The 19,785-nt window shown below is 50.4% G+C and overlaps 1 protein-coding gene across 1 annotated transcript in view; it reads right to left on the bottom strand.

Annotated features, from left to right (window-relative positions):
• NOTCH1 (notch receptor 1) overlaps positions 1-19,785 on the bottom strand; it is an 84,182-nt gene that overhangs the window by 3,238 nt on the left and 61,159 nt on the right. Inside the window, exons 11-33 of the mRNA XM_048823072.2 lie at positions 19,448-19,681; positions 18,898-19,008; positions 17,166-17,358; positions 16,383-16,528; positions 15,854-15,967; positions 14,304-14,423; positions 13,742-13,894; positions 12,694-12,922; positions 11,378-11,579; positions 11,014-11,167; positions 10,371-10,555; positions 9,630-9,762; positions 8,835-9,092; positions 8,619-8,731; positions 7,053-7,624; positions 5,452-5,880; positions 4,315-4,463; positions 3,491-3,707; positions 3,093-3,183; positions 2,659-2,824; positions 1,559-1,854; positions 904-1,051; positions 694-791 (exon numbers count right to left, since the gene is read on the bottom strand). Coding sequence (XP_048679029.1) covers positions 694-791; positions 904-1,051; positions 1,559-1,854; positions 2,659-2,824; positions 3,093-3,183; positions 3,491-3,707; positions 4,315-4,463; positions 5,452-5,880; positions 7,053-7,624; positions 8,619-8,731; positions 8,835-9,092; positions 9,630-9,762; positions 10,371-10,555; positions 11,014-11,167; positions 11,378-11,579; positions 12,694-12,922; positions 13,742-13,894; positions 14,304-14,423; positions 15,854-15,967; positions 16,383-16,528; positions 17,166-17,358; positions 18,898-19,008; positions 19,448-19,681 — 4,511 coding nt within the window. The remainder of the gene's footprint in view (positions 1-693; positions 792-903; positions 1,052-1,558; positions 1,855-2,658; positions 2,825-3,092; positions 3,184-3,490; positions 3,708-4,314; positions 4,464-5,451; positions 5,881-7,052; positions 7,625-8,618; positions 8,732-8,834; positions 9,093-9,629; positions 9,763-10,370; positions 10,556-11,013; positions 11,168-11,377; positions 11,580-12,693; positions 12,923-13,741; positions 13,895-14,303; positions 14,424-15,853; positions 15,968-16,382; positions 16,529-17,165; positions 17,359-18,897; positions 19,009-19,447; positions 19,682-19,785) is intronic.

Here is a 19,785-nt window from a genome sequence, read left to right as displayed (position 1 = left end):
GGGGGAGACAGTTTGTTTTAAAACCCCAAAGCTAACAGATTTCCCAAGCTGGTCCAATCCTGTTTTTATTTTAGATGTGAAGACATCACTCTTAATTAGGAAGCTCAGCAGCTGCACAAATAATTGCTAGGTTCATAAGTTCAAGGAGTTCAACTTCATGCAAAGGTAAGGGGCAGTCTCACTTCCTTGCATAGCTTCTCTCTCCCCTGGCATAAGTGCTCAGGAGAAAGGCTGCTGGGGAGCCACAGTGGGGACAATACTCATGGGAAAGCTGGGCTCCAGCTAGTTACAGAACTGGGTTGAATCCTAGGCTGGGGGAGTTTTCGGTTACCCCTTTTTTGGTAAGGTCCAGGGAAAGATCTTGCTGAATGCCTCTGTGTTTGAATTCTGTGAGTTACCTCATCCATATCCAATACTAACCCACTAACCACATGTGACCTTCACCTAAAAGTGAAGTGAGCAAACACACACTTGTTATTTCCTCCTAATCCAATAGCACACAGGTCACTAACACTGCATGTAGGGCCAACCCTTGGGCTCTGTATTCAAGCCAACTCCCATCCACTTCAGTTGGAGTAACAATCAGATGCAAACCTCACCATCTGGCAGCCAGGGTTACATTTTAGGCAAAAATGAGCCTCGGATTGACTTGTGCAAGGGAAATAATTGCTAGCCCTGTAGATCCATCCCTACCTTATTGTTCTGCATGTCTTTATTGGCACCGTTCTTCAGCAGCACCACGGCAGCTTCTACGTTATTCACAGCAGCTGCCCAGTGCAGTGCTGATTTGCCTGGGGAAGAAGGTGACATACAGCCTGCATTAGTCAGCAGTTAGAACCACAACAAATATTCCCTGCCCTCAGCACCTCATACAGCGGTGCGCGTTTTAGCAGGCTGCCATACCTAGGTCATCCACTGCATTGACATCTGCGTGGCAATTGATCAGATCCTCCAGCATGCCCTCCACGGCCAAGCGAGCTGCCAGGATAAGCGGCGTGGTCCCATCATGCATGCGGGCATCCAAATCGGTCGCTCTGTTCCTAATCAGGATCTGCCCATAAAGAGACGAATGCATGGAAAACCCCCAACATTAAGAGAAAGACAGTGGATATTCCAGCGAGGTGTCCACATAACAAAAACCACCAGCCCTCTTGCTGGGAGCCGCTACAGAGAGATCAAGGTCTGGAAGGGGTTGTGAAGGATCAATTCCCCCTCTCTCTTGCCTAGAGTTGGTCCCTGCAGGCCAGGAGTGGCTCATATAAGCGGGGCAGGATTGGGGAGGCTCGCACAGTACCTGCTCTGTGACTAAAGAGGCGGCTTCAAGTCGCCAAGGCTTACATCATTGTACCTTTCCACGGCGCTAAATGCTGGGTCAAATGCTAAAATCCTTATTCAGCAAAATTCTCATTGACATCAATAATGACTTGGCTGATTAAGGCCAGGATGGAGACTTTGGGATATGATCAATTAACAGGGGCCACAAAACTGACTCCCAGTGGCCCTTTACTCTATAGGAATGGACCACAGTAGGAAAGGTTGCTAGCTAAGGTTGATGTACCTGGAAGACTCCTTGAGCATCAGCTGACACAGCTGCATGGAGGGGCGTCCTGCCCATGTTGTCCTGGATGTTTGCATCTGCACTGGCCTCCAGCAGGCGTTTGGCAGCATCGGAGCGAGAATACCTTGCGGCCAGGTGGAGTGCCGTCTCGCCGGTTCGGTCTGTCTGGTTGTGCAAGCTGGCACCCTGGTAAATGAAATCCGAGATGACAGCGGGAGCATCCTCCTCCTCTTCACTGTTGCCAGTCTCCAGTCCTCCTCCACTGCACGAAGCGATCATGAGCGGGGTGAATCCGTCTGGAAAACACAGAGTGACCCCATGAACAGCGAGGGGCTCTTTGCCCTTCTGTAATGGGCGATACCAGGGAGACGTTCTGACTTGCAGGGGCTACTTGTTTTCCTGGCACATCAAGCTCTGGTTCCTATGTACTTCCTGACATCAGAAACTAACACCCTTCCTCCGATTTTGATCTGAAATTATTCCTCATTCAGTAGCTTCTCACCACTCACTGGCTTCCCTATGTTGTCTGCTGTCTTGGATTCAACTCTCCAAAGCATTTCAGGGCACGGTTTACATGGAAGACACTATGCAGAATACGGCTGCACTGTATTGCAGTTTAAAAGCTTTCTGTATTTGGTTGTGGAACAGTCTCCCAAGGGAAGTGGATGAAGCTCTGATGCTTGGGATAGTTAGAACCTGACTAGACAAGAAAACACTTGTAAACATTCTATAGGGATCAATCCTGCACTGGCAGGGAGATGAACGGCATGATCTAAAGGGTATCTTCCCCCAACTCTAACCTCTTTGATTCTCTGACTTCCCTCTCTGTGGTTAAATGAGGAGAGATTTATGGAAAACAAAATGCCACAAAGGCAAATCTCCTTAAATTATACAAAACAGTAGCAATGCAGCATGGAAGGACTTCTAGGCGGGGCACTTCTGCGTTAGGTTACACGAAGACTGACGTGTAAATGGCAGCACAGCAATAGGCACATTAGAAATGCGACTAGATAGATATTCTTGCACTGTTCAATTGCAGAAAGAGAATGAGGGTTATAGATTAAATTATGCAAGCATCAGAGCAAAGGAATCTCCCTTACCAGGACCTCGAACGTTGACATCCATGCAATCTGCATCAATTTCACCTTGCGGTGGGGTGGGTGCCATGGAAGAGATGCGCAGGTCGGCTGCATCTAGGTGCTGTTGAGTCCACTGCCTGTGATCTGTCTGATCGTCCGTGTCTGGCAGCATCGCCTGCTCCTCAAACTAAGAAAGGACAAAAGGAAGCTGAAAGTCAGACCTCAAGGAAAAGGCAAGAGAAGATATAAAAAAGCAGAGCTGAAATGAAAAGCTCTGTAAGACTCAAAGCTACATTTACATCACACACAGGTTGAAAAGGAGCCTTCAGAAGTTGTGATCAGCATGGTATGGAACCCTAAAAGCAAACCCTTGTGTTATGTCTCGTAGCACTGTTCACCTTACTAATGAAATAGCTCACTGCAAGCACAGTGTGCTAATGTTACTCTTAGCTTACCCTGAACTTCTTAGTGTCCAAGGTTTCTTCATCACCCCATTCATTCTGGTTGTCATCCATCAAGGTGCCATCAGAAGCATTTTTCAGGGGTCTTTAAAAAAAAAAAGAAACTCAAGTAATTGGTTCTTTTGCAAAAACTGAGAGGCAATGGATCACATGCTCTACATGCACTAAACTAAATGAAGAAATACCTGGCAATTTACAGAACATTAAAAATCCCCCCAAAGCTAGGGTATTGTTCCCCCCCTTGCAAAACCCTGAAAACTCTTCATAACCGTTTCCCCGGCTGTATCAGATCAAGCACTCAAGGAGAGAGCTCTAAAGGTTCCGGGAGAGCAGCACTGCCATCAGCAGCTGCACCCCACAGCATTTAACCGGTTAACAGTACGATTACTCACTTCAGTCCCACGGAGTCCTCCCCAAGTGGTTCTCGTCGCTTCTTCTTGCTTGACTCTGTCACTTTGAAGCCCTCTGGGAACCAGAGCTGCCCATGCTCCCTGCGCCGCTTTCGAGATACCACTACTCCCACTCCAATGAAAGCAAGCAAGACCAGTGCAGCCACCACCACATACATAGGATACAACTGGGAGTTCCTCTGGGGCTCAGCTGTTTCACCTGAAAAAGAGCGGGGCGCATGGAGACACAGACATTAAGCTGCATATCAAACTGGTGACGGAGCACAAATGAAGTGAAATTAGTTAATAGAGGTACCTATGGCTGATCTAAATCATCCCCCAAAATAAGGTCATTTTATACGCTATTAATCAGAATTGCAAACTATCAGCAAATTCTCCTCTGCACAAGCCAGCTGCATCAGGAGACAGCTTTACTTTTTTCTCCTTTAAGGAAAAGGATTAGCAAACTTCAAATCACTGCGCTCTCATTGAGCTGTTAAGACAAAAGGATTCAGGGGGATTTCGAAGATACAAACTCCAGCTCCTCACATGTCACTGATTGATTGGAGATGGGTGTTTTTTTCCCCCTTTTTTAGCTGTAATGATTTTGAAATAAACCCAAACTAAGCAAAATAAAAAAAAAAAAAACAGAATTAGTTTATTAATGTAGATTTAAAATCCACAAAGATTCAAGGTTATTAAAGCCGAACTGTCTCTGGATACAGCATTCTGAGCTCGGCTGGCTGATAATTGGATCACGGATGTGGGCTGGAAAGTTTCAATCACCTCCAGTCTCAATCCCTTCAGCAGCTGCCAGCTAAACTTACTTTTAACGGCTTCTATTTTGTAGGGGATGTTCAGGTTACCAAGCGAGGCCAAGGCACCCAGGAAAGCCGCCACATCAGTTGCACTCTGAAAGCATTGCGAGGAGGACTGGATACACTGGCGGTTGTCGATCTCCAAGTATACGATGGATCTGTATGGAAGGAGAGCAAATGGAAATAGAGAACAATGATCAAACTGAAGGAGAGTCAAGACCTAGGTCTGTTCTCCCCATAACCCCACATCAGGGTAGATTAAGATGGTGGAAACAGACTTGTTTACTTATGCATGGCCCAAACCTGCGGACCTAAATTAGGCAAAGCCCCTGCTAATGTCAATTGGAGTTTTACCTGTGTAAGGACTGTAGGATTTAGCCCCAAGTCTATTTGTCAGCTGTTCAGTAACACAGAATGTCTTTTCTTAGCAACGACAGAAGTCACACAAACACGAGCAGGTAATAAATAACAATAGTACTTGAATCGCTTTTCACACCAGTTTTACCCCATCGTATTCGCCACTGATTTTAGTGGAGGGACTCCTGACTTCCACTGCTCTGAGTAGGAGAAAAACTGAGCCCTTTGTAGCTATTCAGCACAAGTGTCTCAAAGCACCTTACAACTTTGCAGTAATTGAGACTCCTAACAGACCTCCACGGTCAGGAAACCAAGGCTTAACTAAGTGACTACCTAAAATAACAAGAGCCAACCTAGTTCTGACTGCCAGTCCCACCCCCCGAGCGTGACTCCTAGCCAACACCTGGGACTCCATTAGCCATGTCAGTTGTAGCCACTGTTCCCTCTAAACTGTGCGCGTGCACACAGATCCTAAACCCCGTGCATACGGTGAAACATCGCGTGCACAAAAATTTGCACAGAAGAAATTTTTTGCGCACACGGCCTGTCACAAATTAGAGGGAACACTGGCTGTAGCATTATTTTAAAAAATTTAATTCCAAACCATAAAGCAGCATTGACATCCCCTTCCCAACTTCTCTTGCATAAGAAATTCAGTCCCAGTACATATTTAAAACCAACATCTTGGTAAAATTCTCCATCCTGCAGCATTTTCCTTAGAGCAGGTTATTAATATCAATAGGGCACAGTAACTGCTGTTCAATGAAAGCCTTTTCTCTGCCCCCTCACCCTCTGATATCCATCTGATCCAGCTCTCGCCGCTGCCTTTCACCGACACGCGATGAGAGGGACGTCTTTATTGTGTTGAAGACGGCGCTGGGCATGTCTGACCAGTTCTCTGTTGACCTCTTGATGTGGTGCTTTTTCAGCTCCTCTTCATTGCCGTAGTATGGGAAGATCATGTACTCTCCCTTGGGGTTCTTCTTGAAGACCACATTGGTGTGAAGGACACGGCTGAGCTCCCGGAGGAAGTTGAAGGAGTTGTTCTTCAGGTTCTCTGGGGTTATCAGGACCACCACTACCAAAGTGCCATCTGCAAGTTTCTCAGGCATGTTGTTGGCACAGTCTAGACCATCCCATTCACACTCAGCGTTGTTACACCCCTGGTCGCAGTGACCATCTGAAAAGTGATCTTTACAGTATTGGTCATACAGAGGACTAGGGAGAAGGAAAAGAAAGGGGAAAGGATTAATTACACCAACAGCCACTCTTATTATCCATCTATTAGTATAGTAGTAGGAGTTTCAAGGACTTCTCTCTTGTAACAACAGCACTGCTCACCCTGACACATCCTAAATTGCTGTATAAAGAGGGGAATCACTTTATGCAACACTGAAAAGCAACCACTTCTGGGGTGAAACATGGCAGCTATTAAACTATAGGTAGCAATTTAGGACAGAATGTGAAGACAATTACTTTGACCCAGGGAAGCTGAGAGAGGCAGAATACAATTACTCAAAACAGAGTTTGTCCAGGAACCGGAGATCAAATCCGTACAATTGCAAAAGAATTCTCAGTAAAAGCCAGCAAGTATTTGGCGGATCTTCTGAAAGTTGGTGCCATCAGCAACACACCGGCAGGATGGCTTCAGTATCGGCCCACATGCTCAGGATCCAACTGATCGCCATAGTTGGGGTTGGGAGGGAATTTTCCCCCAGGTCAGATTGGCAGAGACCCGGGGGGGTTTTCGCCTTCCCCTGCAGCATGGGGCATGGATTACTTGCAGGTTTAAACTAGTGTAAATGGTGCATTCTCTGTAACTTGAAGTCTTTAAATCATGATTTGAGGACTTCAGTAACTCAGCCGAGATTAGGGGTCCATTACAGGAGTGGGTGGTAAGGTTCTGTGGCCTGCAATGTGCAGGAGGTCAGACTAGATGATCATGACGGTCCCTTCTGACCTTAAAGTCTGTGAGTACCACCCATTGTAACATGAGCACCACTTCCTATAGAATCCTGGAGATTTCTTGCTGATCTCCCACTAAGCACTAACAGTGCCAAACTCAACAAGGCACTGCTACCTATTGAGAAGAGTTCACCAAAGTGGTGAGTTTCTATACAGGATGCTCCATCAGCAGAGACACCCGAAAGGGAGCCAACAGGGATGTAACATAATGGGATAAGTAAGTCAAAGAAGGGCCAAACCCAGGAAGTTGCTGATCACCTACAACTCCTAGTGAAGTCAGTGGACGTTGAGGTTGCTCAGGATTTGGCCCCACCTGATAATAAAATAGCATCTGGAGAACCAATACAACCAACCAAAGTTCCTCTGATAATCAGCAGAAAAGACCCTGGCTTTGAAGGGACAGCAATGGGGAGGAGGTTGCTTACTTGCATTGCCCTTCCACCTTCTGGCAGTCAAAGCCATCGTACAGACACCCAGCGTTGTTGCACTGCGAATCGCACTTCCCGTCGTTGAAGTACTTCCAGCACTGCAGCGACTGGGAGCAGTTCTTCCAGGGGTCGTTGAAGTTGAGGGAACAGTCCCCTCCATCCCAGCCGCAGGCATGGTTGTTGCACTTCCCATCGCAGATCTTGTTGCCAGCGAAACCCGCGCAAACAGGTATCTCACATTTCTCTTCAATTTTGGGTGGGGTGATGTCCTGGCCAACGCCTCCCCGGAAATCGAAATCCAGGATGTGGCAGTATAGGCCATTGAAATTTGCAGGGCAGTTGCACTGGTAATATGGGGGAGCGTCACTGAAGTATTCACAGGTGCCCCCGTTGTAACATGGGTTTGAATTGCAAGGGCTGCTGACGGGGTGCTGGCAGTCTGGCCCCGTGAAGGCAGGATCACACATGCACTTGGAGCTCTTGTGGATGGAGATGCAGGTGCCGCCGTTCAGGCAGTGCAGGTTCCCACAGGTGCGCGAGTCGTTTTCACAAGTGGCGCCGACAAAACCCTGGGGAGACAAGAGCCAGGGAGGCAGAGTTAGTGTCTCTGATGTTGCAGCCATCAGCCTTGTGAAGCACGGATCAGGAGGAACCAACTGATAGGGAGACAGTGAAAGCAGAAGAGCAGTGACCTAGCCAGGCTGGTTTTGTGCCCAGTTCTGTGTTAGACACTCAGTTCTCTCATCATCATTATGGCCAGCCTGGCCACAGCTCTGGAACAATAACTGTAATGTCCTTGAGTAAATTACAGTCTAAGGGAGCTTGGTGCTTAAATCCCATTGAAAGCAATTGGGAATCAGGCACCTAACTATTATCAAAAATAATAAATCAGAAGTAGAGCCTTAACATTTACCTTGAAATTAAACATGGGGAAAAAATCTAGACGCTCCTCTACCATGTGATCATCCACCTCCAACCAAAGCAGGACTCTTCCCCATAGGATATTTTCTAGCGCTCCATCCAGTCCAGCTTTAAATGACCCATATATCAGAGCTTCCACCATCTCCACTGGGAGCCTCTTCCACAGTCCTGGTAGATCACACTGCTAGGCATTGTTCTCTTGATACTCAGCCAAAACCTCTTTCTGCTTGACATCCCCCTCTTGCTCCTCGTTAGGATAATAGATGGCATTCTCCCACTTTGCTCACCTGCCCCAATTCCTCTCTCTCTGCCATGGTCACGGCCTGCACATGCTCACACCTGGCTACCACAGTCCCCTTGCTTTAATCACTCCCTGCAGCCCCCTAACCATTTGGGGCCGGACTGTAAGCAGTTACTGTCACATGTGGAGTCCCATGAACTGCAGTGGGATTCGTGAATAAGGGGCTCACAACCTGGCCCCTTTGGTCTGAGTTCCCTCCAACGTCCGGATTTGGAGGGTCCGCGTGATGTACTAGGACTCAGATTTTCAGGCCACATGGGACCATTAGATCCCCTAGCTTGCCCTCCTAGGAACATGGGGCAGAAACGTTGGGTGAAATCTGGAAGGAGTTAGATACATACCGGGGGGCATTTACAGATGAAGCCCCGGCCAGTGTTGCTAGCAACTGCACATGTTCCACCATTCCTGCAGGGTTTGCCCTTACAGCCATCCACCACGGTATCACAGCGACGGCCTGTGGGGAAGGGGCGGGGAGGAGAAAGGAGGCACCCATGAGTGTGACGTGTTACCAGCAGCCTCAGGGTCCTTCACGGGCTGGATGGGAAAGGCTCGCTCACCTGCATACCCCTGCCTGCACTCGCACTTGTAATCGTTGACGCGCTGCACGCAGTTCTGGGTCCCCCGCGCATCACAGGGGTTGGACAGACATTCATTGACGTCCCCCTCGCAGCGCTCCCCCACGAAGCCAGGTGGGCAGATGCAGCTGTAGCCGCCCACTCGGTCTGTGCATTTGCCGTTGTTAAAGCACTTGGGCCCCAGAGTGATGGGATCAAAGAAAGGGCTGCAATCATCAACGTTGATTTCACAGTGCACCCCTGGGGACAGATGGGGCAGGGGGAACAGCCCATGTTTAGTCTGAATTTTTTTTTGTTTTGCCTTAGCTCTGATCATGGACCAGGATCCCATTGTGCTGGGTGCTGAACAAACCCAGAACCAAAAGACAAGGGGCTTACAAGCTAAGTATAGGACAAGAGACGGAGACAGACAGATTGATGGGGGAGTGCAAGGAAACCATGAGGCAATATTGGTCAGCATGGCAGGCACTGGTCTCTGCTGATCATCTAAGACACTAACAGAGCAGCTAGATGGCGTCTCCCTCTGCAGCATGAGTAACTGCTTGCCAACCTCCCCTCCAGCCATTCTAGTGGAAGTTGAGGACACCTGGTCTCTGGCAGGAGGTGACCAGTAGCGTTACAAGACCACTTGAGCTCCTTGATGGCTGGGCTAACAAGCTAATGTAATCCAATATTCCTGCAGCTGCTTCCACCATTAAGACCAGCGTGCATACATAGGAGCTAATGAGCACATACCAAGGATTTCTGCACTCAGAAAAGTATTCCCCGTTAATTTACCTTGAGTCCCTCTGGGGCAAGAGCATTTGTAGGTATTGATGAGATCGATGCAGGTTCCTCCATTCTGGCATGGGTGAGACAGGCACTCATTGATCTCCTCTGAGCAGTTAACTCCGTGATAGCCAGCAACACACTGCAAGGGAAGAACAAGGGGAACCATTAGTTACATTCACTCTGATAATGAACCTGTTCAGTTCTAATCTCGGGTTCCTATGCTGTTCCCATCACTGAGGTATCCAAGTGCCTAATCTCTTCCTTCAGCAGTCATGTGGGGGCTATTCTAGCCCTGATTAAAGGCCAGGATGTCCAAAGCATGGGCTAAACACTGCTTCCCCTCTCTCCCCAGCAATACCTGTGCCTCACTATTGCAAATGCAATCTACTGCATTTTATGAAACCCGGAGGCAGCCCAGTTGCCAATGAGGCAGTGTGGTTTGGAAGACGTTTGGACAGCTTTGTTTATAGAAAGAAGGAAAATAATTAGCACTTAAAAAGCACCTGCCACCTGTGGATCTCAAAGCACGCTACCAACACAAATGGATTATGCACAGGCAATGCCATTAATCCCACTTCACAGATGGAGAAGAGTGAGGCACAGAGAAGCGAAGTGTCTTGTCCAAAGCTGTAGAGTCAGGAGTAGAACCCAAGAGTCCCGTCTCCCAGCCCTTTGCTCTAACTGCTAGGCCCCACATGCTCCCCGAGTGCTGCTGACCGCGGGTAGTCTGGCAGCCAGCCAGCGTACCTCACAGGAGTAGCCTCCCAGGTAGTCCGTGCACGTAGCTCCATTCTGGCAGGGGTTCGGGGAGCACTCGTCCACCTGCTCCTCACAGTAGCTGCCGGTGTAGCCGGCCTGGCAGCGGCAGAAGTGCGTGTTGCCTGTATCCACGCAGAGGCCGGAGTTCCTGCACAGGTGCGCCACGTCGACACCTGGGAGAGCACAAGGCCGGGGAGCAGACAGTGAAGCACACTACAAGGCCTGCGATGCATGGGCACATTTGTGCAAAATGGGCCTGTAAAGGGGAGGCTGCTCTTCGAGAAAAGCACCCCCATAGGGCACTGTTAGAAGTGCCAGGTCTTGGTCCACGCTCTGGCTTCTTTGTGTCTCTCTGGTGATCTCTGGCCAGGACAGCAGCCACTGGGAGTTGTTCTGAGTCAATGTAAATCACAGCAGCCCTGAGGTTGCTTTAACTTGTGCCAGGGCCTGAACTAGCCCCCAGCAGCACTAGGAAACAGGGAAGTGCAATGGAGGCGTACAGCCACTTTTGTCCCCGTTTCCTGGGCCCAGGACCGAACAGAGCTTGGCTATTCCTTGGAAATCTGACCCTAAACCTCCATGAATTCACCAGGCCCCAGGGCGCTATTGCAGCACTGAGAGCAGACGTTACCTTGCTGCTTCGCAGCCACATCACAGGATACGCTGGGGACGTCACAATACAGGCCCGTCCACCCGCTGTTGCACTCGCAGCGGTACAGGTTGTTGGTCTGCCAGCACTTGCCTCCGTTTTTGCAGGGAGAGGAGTCACACCAGCGCACCAGATTCTGGAGAGAGAAGAAGGAAGTTCATACTTTGCTTGAATGGAAAGGATTGTGCAGGACATAGCAAGTAGGGGAGAAATGAGACCTCTGGATCTGGGGTGCTGAGCTGCAGTGAACCTGGGGCAGATCCTCCGTCGGTGTAAAGTGGCAATCCTTCCATGGTGCTATGTGAGGATCTGGCCTCATGTGATTAATGGGCTGATTGTTCTTTACCTGACAGTTGAGGCCGGTGTAGCCCTGCGGACAGGTGCACTTGTAGGTCCCATAGCTGTCCTGGCAGGTGCCCCCATTCAAGCACGGCTTGGAGTCGCATTCGTTGATGTCATGCTCACAGTAGCTGCCTGTGAAGCCCGGTGGGCACACGCAGGTGAAGGTATTGATGCCGTCCACGCAGGTTCCCCCATTAAAACAGGAGCTGGAAGGTGGGAAAACAAACATTGCTTCCCAGTAAACAATAGTGACTATTGTAATGGCGTTCTCCATCCATGGATCTCAAAGCCCTTGTACCAACATTAACTGATTCAGTCTCAAAACCCCTCTGAGAAGGAGATAAACACACAGATGGGGAACTGAGGCTTAGAAAACTTGTGTGTCTTGCCCATAGTCAGACATCAGTATAGTGGCAGAACTAGAAACAGAACCCAGGAGTCCAGATTGCTAGTCCTCTGGTTATTGCTAGTCCTCTGGTTCAACCACTAAACGGCATAGCCCATGGGTTGTACCTCTCACAAGCTAGCACCTAACACAAGGAGAGTTCATGGGAATTTTAAGAATCTATGCTCTTGCAATGTAAATCTACCATTTTAATGACTGGAGCAAAAACCACATGGTTTGGGCCCAAACTTCATTTCCTGACTTTGTGTAAGGTATCTGCATGGCCCTATTCACTGTTACATCTGAGCCGGTCATGCCCTTGAACATAGTAACCCTCACAGCCCTGCTGGGAGGCAGGGATATACTAGGATCCCCAGAGAGCTGAAACCCAGAGACACTAAGCAACTTGCCCGAGGTTGCAGGGAGTCTGTGAGCGAGCAGAGATTGACCGCAAGTCTCCAGAGTCCCTGTCCAGTGCCTTAACACAACTCCAGAGGAAGCATGTGGGAGTTTTGGCTGGGAAAGGGCTGCATATAATAAAGCCCTCAGACACCGACTCATTGGCTTCAGTGGGAGTACAGCAAGGACCTCCAGGGCCTGATCCAGCTCCACAGAAATCAATGAGAGCTTTTTTATTGAAGCCAATGGGAGCTGAACTAATCCCTTCCTTCACCCTTTGGCAAGATTAGTTTAAACAGACCAGGCTCCTCAAGCGAATCCAGAGCGGAGATGAGATTCCCCTGGGGAGACAGGATATGTGCCTGCCCCAACATAGCATCCTCATGAGGGCCACCTGCAATGCCATTGGCCAATGGAGTGAGCCCCTTGGGGCTGCTGGGACACTTGACATTACAGCGACTCCCAGGCCCACCATCACCCCCTGGTAGCAACCAGGTGTTCAGCATCCCAAGCAGCGCCCAACCCCGGCCAGTTACCTTTCTGTGCAGTCAGGTGTGTTGTTCTCACAGTGGATCCCACTGAAGCCAGAGGGGCAGGTGCACGTGTAGCTGTTGACACAATCCGTGCAGTTGGCCCCATTCTTGCAGGGGTTGCTGGCGCACTCGTTGATGTCCTCCTCGCATTTGGGCCCCCGGAAGCCTGCCAGGCAGTCGCAGAAGAAGGCGTCGATGCTGTCAGAGCAGGAGCCACCATTATGGCAGGGATCTGAAAGAAGAGGCAGTCACGTAGCATTAAGATACAGCAGTTCACAGCCCCAAACACAGCAGTGAAGCCGGGCAGCTTTCATGCAGCATTAGCCCATAATGCTGCCACCTGTGAGCAGCCAGATCTTGCTGAGAAAACGGGGCAGTTCAGCCATGAAAAGAACCCAGCCCAAATTGAAGCTATCTCCAGTTCTGGAGCTCAGCCGGCAGATTCGCTCACAGGAGTATCAAAGCAGCTGAGCAAGGCAGCCCTGGCCCGATCCTGGACAAGGCAGGAGGTGGCACTGAACGCACAAAGAGCCTGATTCTCCATTCCCTGCTCCTTGTGTTGTCATTTGTGCCAGGGCCGGGTAGGTGTGAAACGCTGCCATTTCTGATTCACACCCATTCTGCCCTGCTCTAAATGATGACACTGGGTACAGCGCCATGGAGAATCCAGTCCAAAAGTTCTGATTCCCTTTTGGACAACGGCATGGGTACCTTTAAAAATCACACAAGGTGCAAAAGGTGGCATTAAAAGGGGAACATTGTTTCCCACCCTAAGCAAAGGGGAATCCGCAATGCCCCTGCGGGGGGAACTGTTGCAATTGCAGGCTTTATTAACAGCAGATCCTGTGAACGGCGAGCCAGGAAAACACTGCATCTCATTGGAATTTTTGGAATCTGCGTCATCGTTACAGGTTGTAACGACTGGTTGCCCTCATCCTTTCGCTGCACCATGTACTGCTCTCCCTGAAATTCAAGCTCCTTTAAGGAGTTCAGAATACAGAACATGATTTTAGCACCAGCTCGGAGAGTAGATGCTCGGCCCAGCTCTTACTTGGCTTGCAGTCGTCGATGTCGGTGTCGCAGTTGCGGCCGGTGTAGCCTGCTTTGCAGTTGCAGCGGTAGCTCCCATCTGTGTTCTGGCACGTGGCGCCATTTCGACAGGGGCTTTTCACACATTCATTGATGTCAATCTCACATGTTTGACCTACAAGAGAAAGGGAGGGAAAGCTTTAGCACTTTAACACGCTGGTAGAAGTCCTGCGATCACGGTTTCCTGTAGCACCAGCACAGATCACCCCTATGGTGGGGAAGTATCACTATTCCCACTGGGAAGGAGGCAGCTGCGGCACACAGACAGGGAGCGGGTTGACCACGGTCACACAGTGAGTCAGTTGCAGAGCCAAGGATCGACCCCAGAAGTCTTGGTTCTCACGTCCTTAATTTAACAACAAGGCCACTCTCCCACCTTTGTTCTGATATTCTCCGAGCCACATGGGAAAGGGAAGGCACAAAACGAGAGGAGGGTTCAGCATAACCTGGCTGCCCAGGAGAGAGGAGAGTGCTGAACGCGGAAGAGGACGGCTCAGCGCACGCATCAGAGATCCCCTCCATACCTTGCCAGCCAGAGGGGCAGACGCAGGAGAAGCTCTCGTAGTCCTCCGACTCTCTGCACTCGCCGCCATTCTTACACGGACTGGCCGCACACGGAGCTAGCACATCCTCGCACGTAGCCCCTGTGGACAGAGCGAGAGGGACACGCGGCTGAAGCCTTGATGGCAGGCTGCTGTCCCAAGTCAACAAAAGGTGGCAGGGCCTGGGACATGCTCGCTGCATCCAGCCCGCTGCCCAAGAAGTCTTGGGCTAGTTCCAGGCCTTGACAAGACAAAGGAGCTCGTGCTTCCTCCGTCACCCACCAGGGTCATTTCAGAATTCCCACCAATTTCACGGAGACCGACACGCCTATGTAGAGCTGCACTCCCCACTCATGACCTGCCTCTTGGAGGCCTTCCAGGAGAGCTCCTTACTGGGAAGGATGGGGATGTCCCATCTGCTGGGGGGGCTTTGAATGGTTTTACTTGGTCCCAGTTCCCAGTCCGGAGACAGCCTGGGCACCCACCTTTCAGATTGAAACTATGGAGACAATCCAAAACCGAGTCTTTATTTGACAGGAAAGTGCAGTTTTGGAAGGAGGGCTTTCAAATGCCCCTGAATGGTTGTTTTTCCTGTTTACACACTAGCCAAGGGCTAAATTCCCTCCAAAATGTTATCTTCCTTGTCAGCCGTTATCTTCTAAGTTGGCCTTTGCTATTTTCCAGAGCCTTCCACTCTCCTCCTCCCCCCATTGGTTTCCATGGCTACTGGCGAAGACAGGAAACTAGTCATGGCTTCCTACAATTGTGCACATGTTGCCATTTTGTGCAAGAGGAAGCAGGAAACTGGCAAACAGGAATCAGGTCAGCAGAAATTCCTCCCCCTACGGAATCCACAGCCGGTTATGCACCCCGACCTGCTGCGTATTTTTCCAAAAGGAGCGTCAGTGGGTAAACAGAGTTGTTCCCAAAACAGACCCTGAACGGGGGACAGGGCTGAAAGCAGAGGAGACACGACATGCTGTCCTTAATAACCCAGCACCAGACGAGGAGGAGTATGGGAGCCCAGCGCCCACAAACCACATCTTCACTTCTGTATTCATCGGAAAGGGGCAGGGACGAAGCACAAGTTCAAAATCCTGCCCTGCCGCTTCCGAAAGCTCCTTGGAGTTTCCTTCTCTAAGGTTTGGCTGTGCCAAAACACTACCCGGGTCGCCCCATAGCGTCCTGTACGCAGTCCCAGATCCTCAGCTCATGTAAGTTGGCAAAGCTCCAAGGAAGTCAGCGTTGCCTCTTCGGCTTACGCTGGCTGAGGATATGGCTCATGGCGTGTGCACAACAGGGAGGGAGACGGGTATTTTATGAATTATGGGCTAAACCTTGCTCCCACTGAAGCCAATAGCAAAACTCTCCTGCAGAGGTACTGGTGTGGTACTGCCTGAGAAGGGAGGGTGCTGTGCTGCTCAGTGAATCTCTTTTCAGGGCTGATCTCTCTTGAGGAAAGGATGCAGGACCCGAAAGCCCATGCAGCAGTTCTGCTGCAGTGTAACTTTCAGTACAGGCTGCTCTCTTACCTGTATACGGCAGGAGACAGTTGCATTTGTAGCCGGCTACATCATCTATGCAGGTTCCCTGATTCAGGCAAGGGTTGGAAGCACATTCATTGATATTGGTCTGGCAGTTGGGCCCTGAGTTAGAAGAACCAAACACACATCAGCAAACTCGGTGCAGACCATGATGGTGGTTTCCTCTGGCTCAAGAGGAATGGTATGATGGGAAAGCCAGAGAGAAGAACAGGAGGACGGGATGAATGAGGCAATGATGCACACAGAACCCACTGGTTACCTCTAGAGGCCGGTCCAGATAAGAGGTTAAGAGTTTACTACTGTTACCAACTAGAGGAGTATCTCCTTTAGCTGAAGTTGTGGCAGTCAGCCCTTTTAGTGCAGAAGGTTCCAGGTTCAAAGCCCAGTGCTGACCCATCCATTGTTGCCTTTCCCATAGATGCCCAGTTTGTGTTCCATGACAATAAATTCACCCAGAACTATCCACAGCAGCAAAGCTCCCACCACTCAGCTATAAGAAAGTAGCAACAATCCTTACCGCTGAATCCCTCCCGGCAGGTACAGATGTATCCGCTGGTCATATCCTTGCAGGTGCCCCCATTCATGCAAGGATTCGATTCACACTCGTTGTTGTTGATGTCACAGTTTGTCCCGCTCCAGCCTGGGTCACAATCACACCTGTAGCTTTTGTCAGAAAGAAAAATATAAAGCAGAGAGTCCAGTTGTACTCACCCCCCCAACCCCTTCAATCAACCCTTATTTTGTAACCGTCAGAACTTATTTGAAGCACAAGCTCCCAGCCACACTGAAGCAGAGAAAAGAGCTCGCAGCTAGTCCTGGATGACTGAGCAGTTGGAGAACCGGCGCTTTAGAGGCTCCTTGATAGGACTGCAGGATTCCACAATTGTAAGAGACCCGCATTAAGTCAAATGCTAGATCTCGTTTGGGGGGGCGGGGGGGAAACAGGGGCGGGGGACGACACACTACAGCTCTTCACACCTGGAATCTCCAGTTCAAATCTGGGTTTCTACAAGTCCCCAAACCACCATGGCAATTCAGGACGCTAGGCAGTCTTTGCTCAGTGGAAGCCAGGGGCTACACCTAGAGCTAGCCATGTACACCAGCAACAGGGCACATTGACAGAGCTGTATGTGGGAGCCTCTCTGGAATAGCAGGAGGGCTGCGGAGCAAGATTTGGGTGTCGTGGCAAAGCTGTGCTGGGGCCCAAAATTGAAATAGCGAAGAGTGCTGCTAGAATTTGGAAGGTGCATTAACAGAGCTGCGTGGACAAATACATGCTGTTGGCTTCCTGAAAACCTACCCATTGAGTCCATCATTGCATTTCCCATGGATGCAGGGGTTGCTGTTACACTCATTCACTTCCAGCACACACATGGGATCGTGGTATCCCTCGGGGCAGATGCACGTGAAGCCATTGATGCCGTCCTTACAGGTTCCGCCATTGTGGCACGGGTTGCCGGCACACTCGTCGATGTTGATGTTGCACATTCTCCCTAGGAGGGGGAAGAGCCAAAAAGCGTCACCTCCGTGAAGTATGCGAGGTATCCTGGGAACTCTCACCTGTCTCATCAGGGGAGTAATAATAAAAGGGGTCTCAGGGCAGGTAGGCAAGGCTCCCACTGAGTGCAACGGACACCCAGGCTGCATAAAGGCCGGTAGGACGGAGTCTCCAAGCAGTGCTGGTTCTAAAGGTACATGCACATAATCACCAGCATGACTCCTCTTTGGTGGAAGGTGACTTAGCAGTCGCTGGCTTGCCTCTCTTCTTAATTAAATACAGTTGTAGGGAGCGAGGCCATCCCTGACATTACTTTGGTTGCAGGAGGAAACAATGAAGGGGAGCAATCTCAGCCTGTAACCCTACCTGCTGGCAGCTTGGCAAAGAAAGGCCCTATTCAAAGCCCCTGGCAGCAGGCATAGGGCAGAGAGGCTCTGCAAGGCTACCGCCCCCACTGCGGGTGAGCAGGGAGCCAGCCGGGGTCTGTGCGTATCAAAGGACGTACACATTTTCCAGCAGCAATCAAACAAACCAGTTAGACGAGGCAGCAACCTGATACCCATGGGATTTGATGGTGCGGGAGCCTAATCACCAGCTTTCGACTCTTTCTATTATTGGACTCAGCTAAGTCACCCACCCGAGCCGGCAGGAGCCCCAGCCTCCCTTAGGGAGAGCGAATAGCTTGTTTCATAGACCAGCAGATGCTGTGGCGAGGAGGCAGGGACAGGGTCTACACTAGTGTCCAAGGCAGGCTTCAGATGCAGCTAGGGCCTGGGCTAGGCTAAGCATGGAGCCCCTAAGACAGGCTGATGGAGACTGATCACCTTGGAAATTGTAGCCTTCGCTGCCAGAGACTTTGGGGCCCAACTGGAGACCAGCTGATGGGGCCGGCTCTCTTCCAAAGGACCAGATTTTTCTGAGGGCGGGTGCTCAGGGAGAGTCTCGAATTAGGGCCTTAGGAACGGAGACATCCAGGATCTCCAGCCACTTCCGAAATCGTGGCCCACATCTCTCTCCTGCTGCAGAATGCACAGCAGCAGGGCAGCTGCCTCACTCTGCGCAGTGAGGTTAAATCATTGTAAATTCTCTAAATAAATGGGTCTTCTGATGTGCACTCATCTCCTGCCCAATGTAGAGATGGCAGCTCTCTGGGGCAGAGACTTTTTTATTATATGGGTGTACAACGCCTAGCGCAATGGGGCCTTAATTGCTGATTATGGCTCTAGGTCCTTCCATAATAGAAAGAATAATCCATCATTTCATAACCTCTTCTGCCATTACCTCCTCTTTGCACCCAGCCGCAGAGTCAGGGGAGGGACTCTGCAGGCCCAAGTCCCAGCCACTGGCCTCTGGCTCTGCATTCAAAGTTTGTGGGTGGGATTTAGGATATTCAGACATCTAAATACCCGACTGAGCTTGCAAATCAGAGGGCTTGATTAAACCTGGGTGGGAAAATCTCACCCTACGATCATAGCGAGCTCCCCACTCCATCCTGTCCCCGGCCCTTTCTCCAGTGGCCAGCGACAACTCTCACCTGTGTATCCTGGCTCGCAGGTACACTCATAGCCATTGATCTTGTCTAGGCACTTGCCATAGTCACACGGGTTGCTAGCACAGTCGTCCAGATTGATTTCACAGTTAGGCCCTTAAAGAGGAAAATGTTACGAGAAGTTTACAGGCCTCAGGCCTCACTGACAAGACCAAATATAGTCAGAAGAGACTGATAATGGGGGTGGGGAACTGAGGCACTTTTCCCCCCTGAAAAAAGTCTTCCTTTGAAAACTCTTTCCACACCCCCAGGTGCGGAGGTGGTTCTAAAATAGACAGTCAAGCCCCGAGAACTTGCCCTCTTCATAGGAAACCCACAGGCCTTTCCCATAATCAGCCAGGCACTGGGAGACAAAGCAAGAGCGTAAATTAGCTCCACATCCCCTGGTTTTGTTTCCATGACCCAAATGTTCACACTCACCTCAACTGATCACATCCTCCCCACCACTCATGGACAGATAACTGGAGTCCTGCCAGAGCCCGGCCTGCCCTGTTCACTGCTAAAACAGAGTCCCAGACGGGTGACTCCTCCTTACCTGTGGTGCCTTTGAGGCAAAGGCAGTTGTAGGCGTTGTTCCTGTCCTGGCAGGTCCCTCCATTTTTGCATGGGTGGCTCTGGCACTCGTTGATGTTGACGTCACAGAGGTGGCCCGTGTAGCCAGGCTGGCAGAGACAGGTGAAGGCAGCGATGCCGTCTCTGCAGGTCCCGTAGTGGCACGGGTCAGGGTCACATTCGTTTTTGTCGACTTCGCAGTGAGCACCCGCAAATCCTGGCACGGGGAAGAAGCCAACAGTCAAGCCAGAGCGGGAGCCTCATGTCATGCACTTGCCTCTCCTAATGCAGGGCCTGGTCCTGAGAGGCGTAAAGCATGTG

The sequence above is a fragment of the Caretta caretta genome, chromosome 16 (genome assembly GCF_965140235.1).
Source record: "Caretta caretta isolate rCarCar2 chromosome 16, rCarCar1.hap1, whole genome shotgun sequence".
Taxonomy (NCBI): domain Eukaryota; kingdom Metazoa; phylum Chordata; order Testudines; family Cheloniidae; genus Caretta; species Caretta caretta.
Note: the sequence above shows the minus strand (reverse complement) of the source record. Positions and strands in the feature narration are given on the sequence as shown.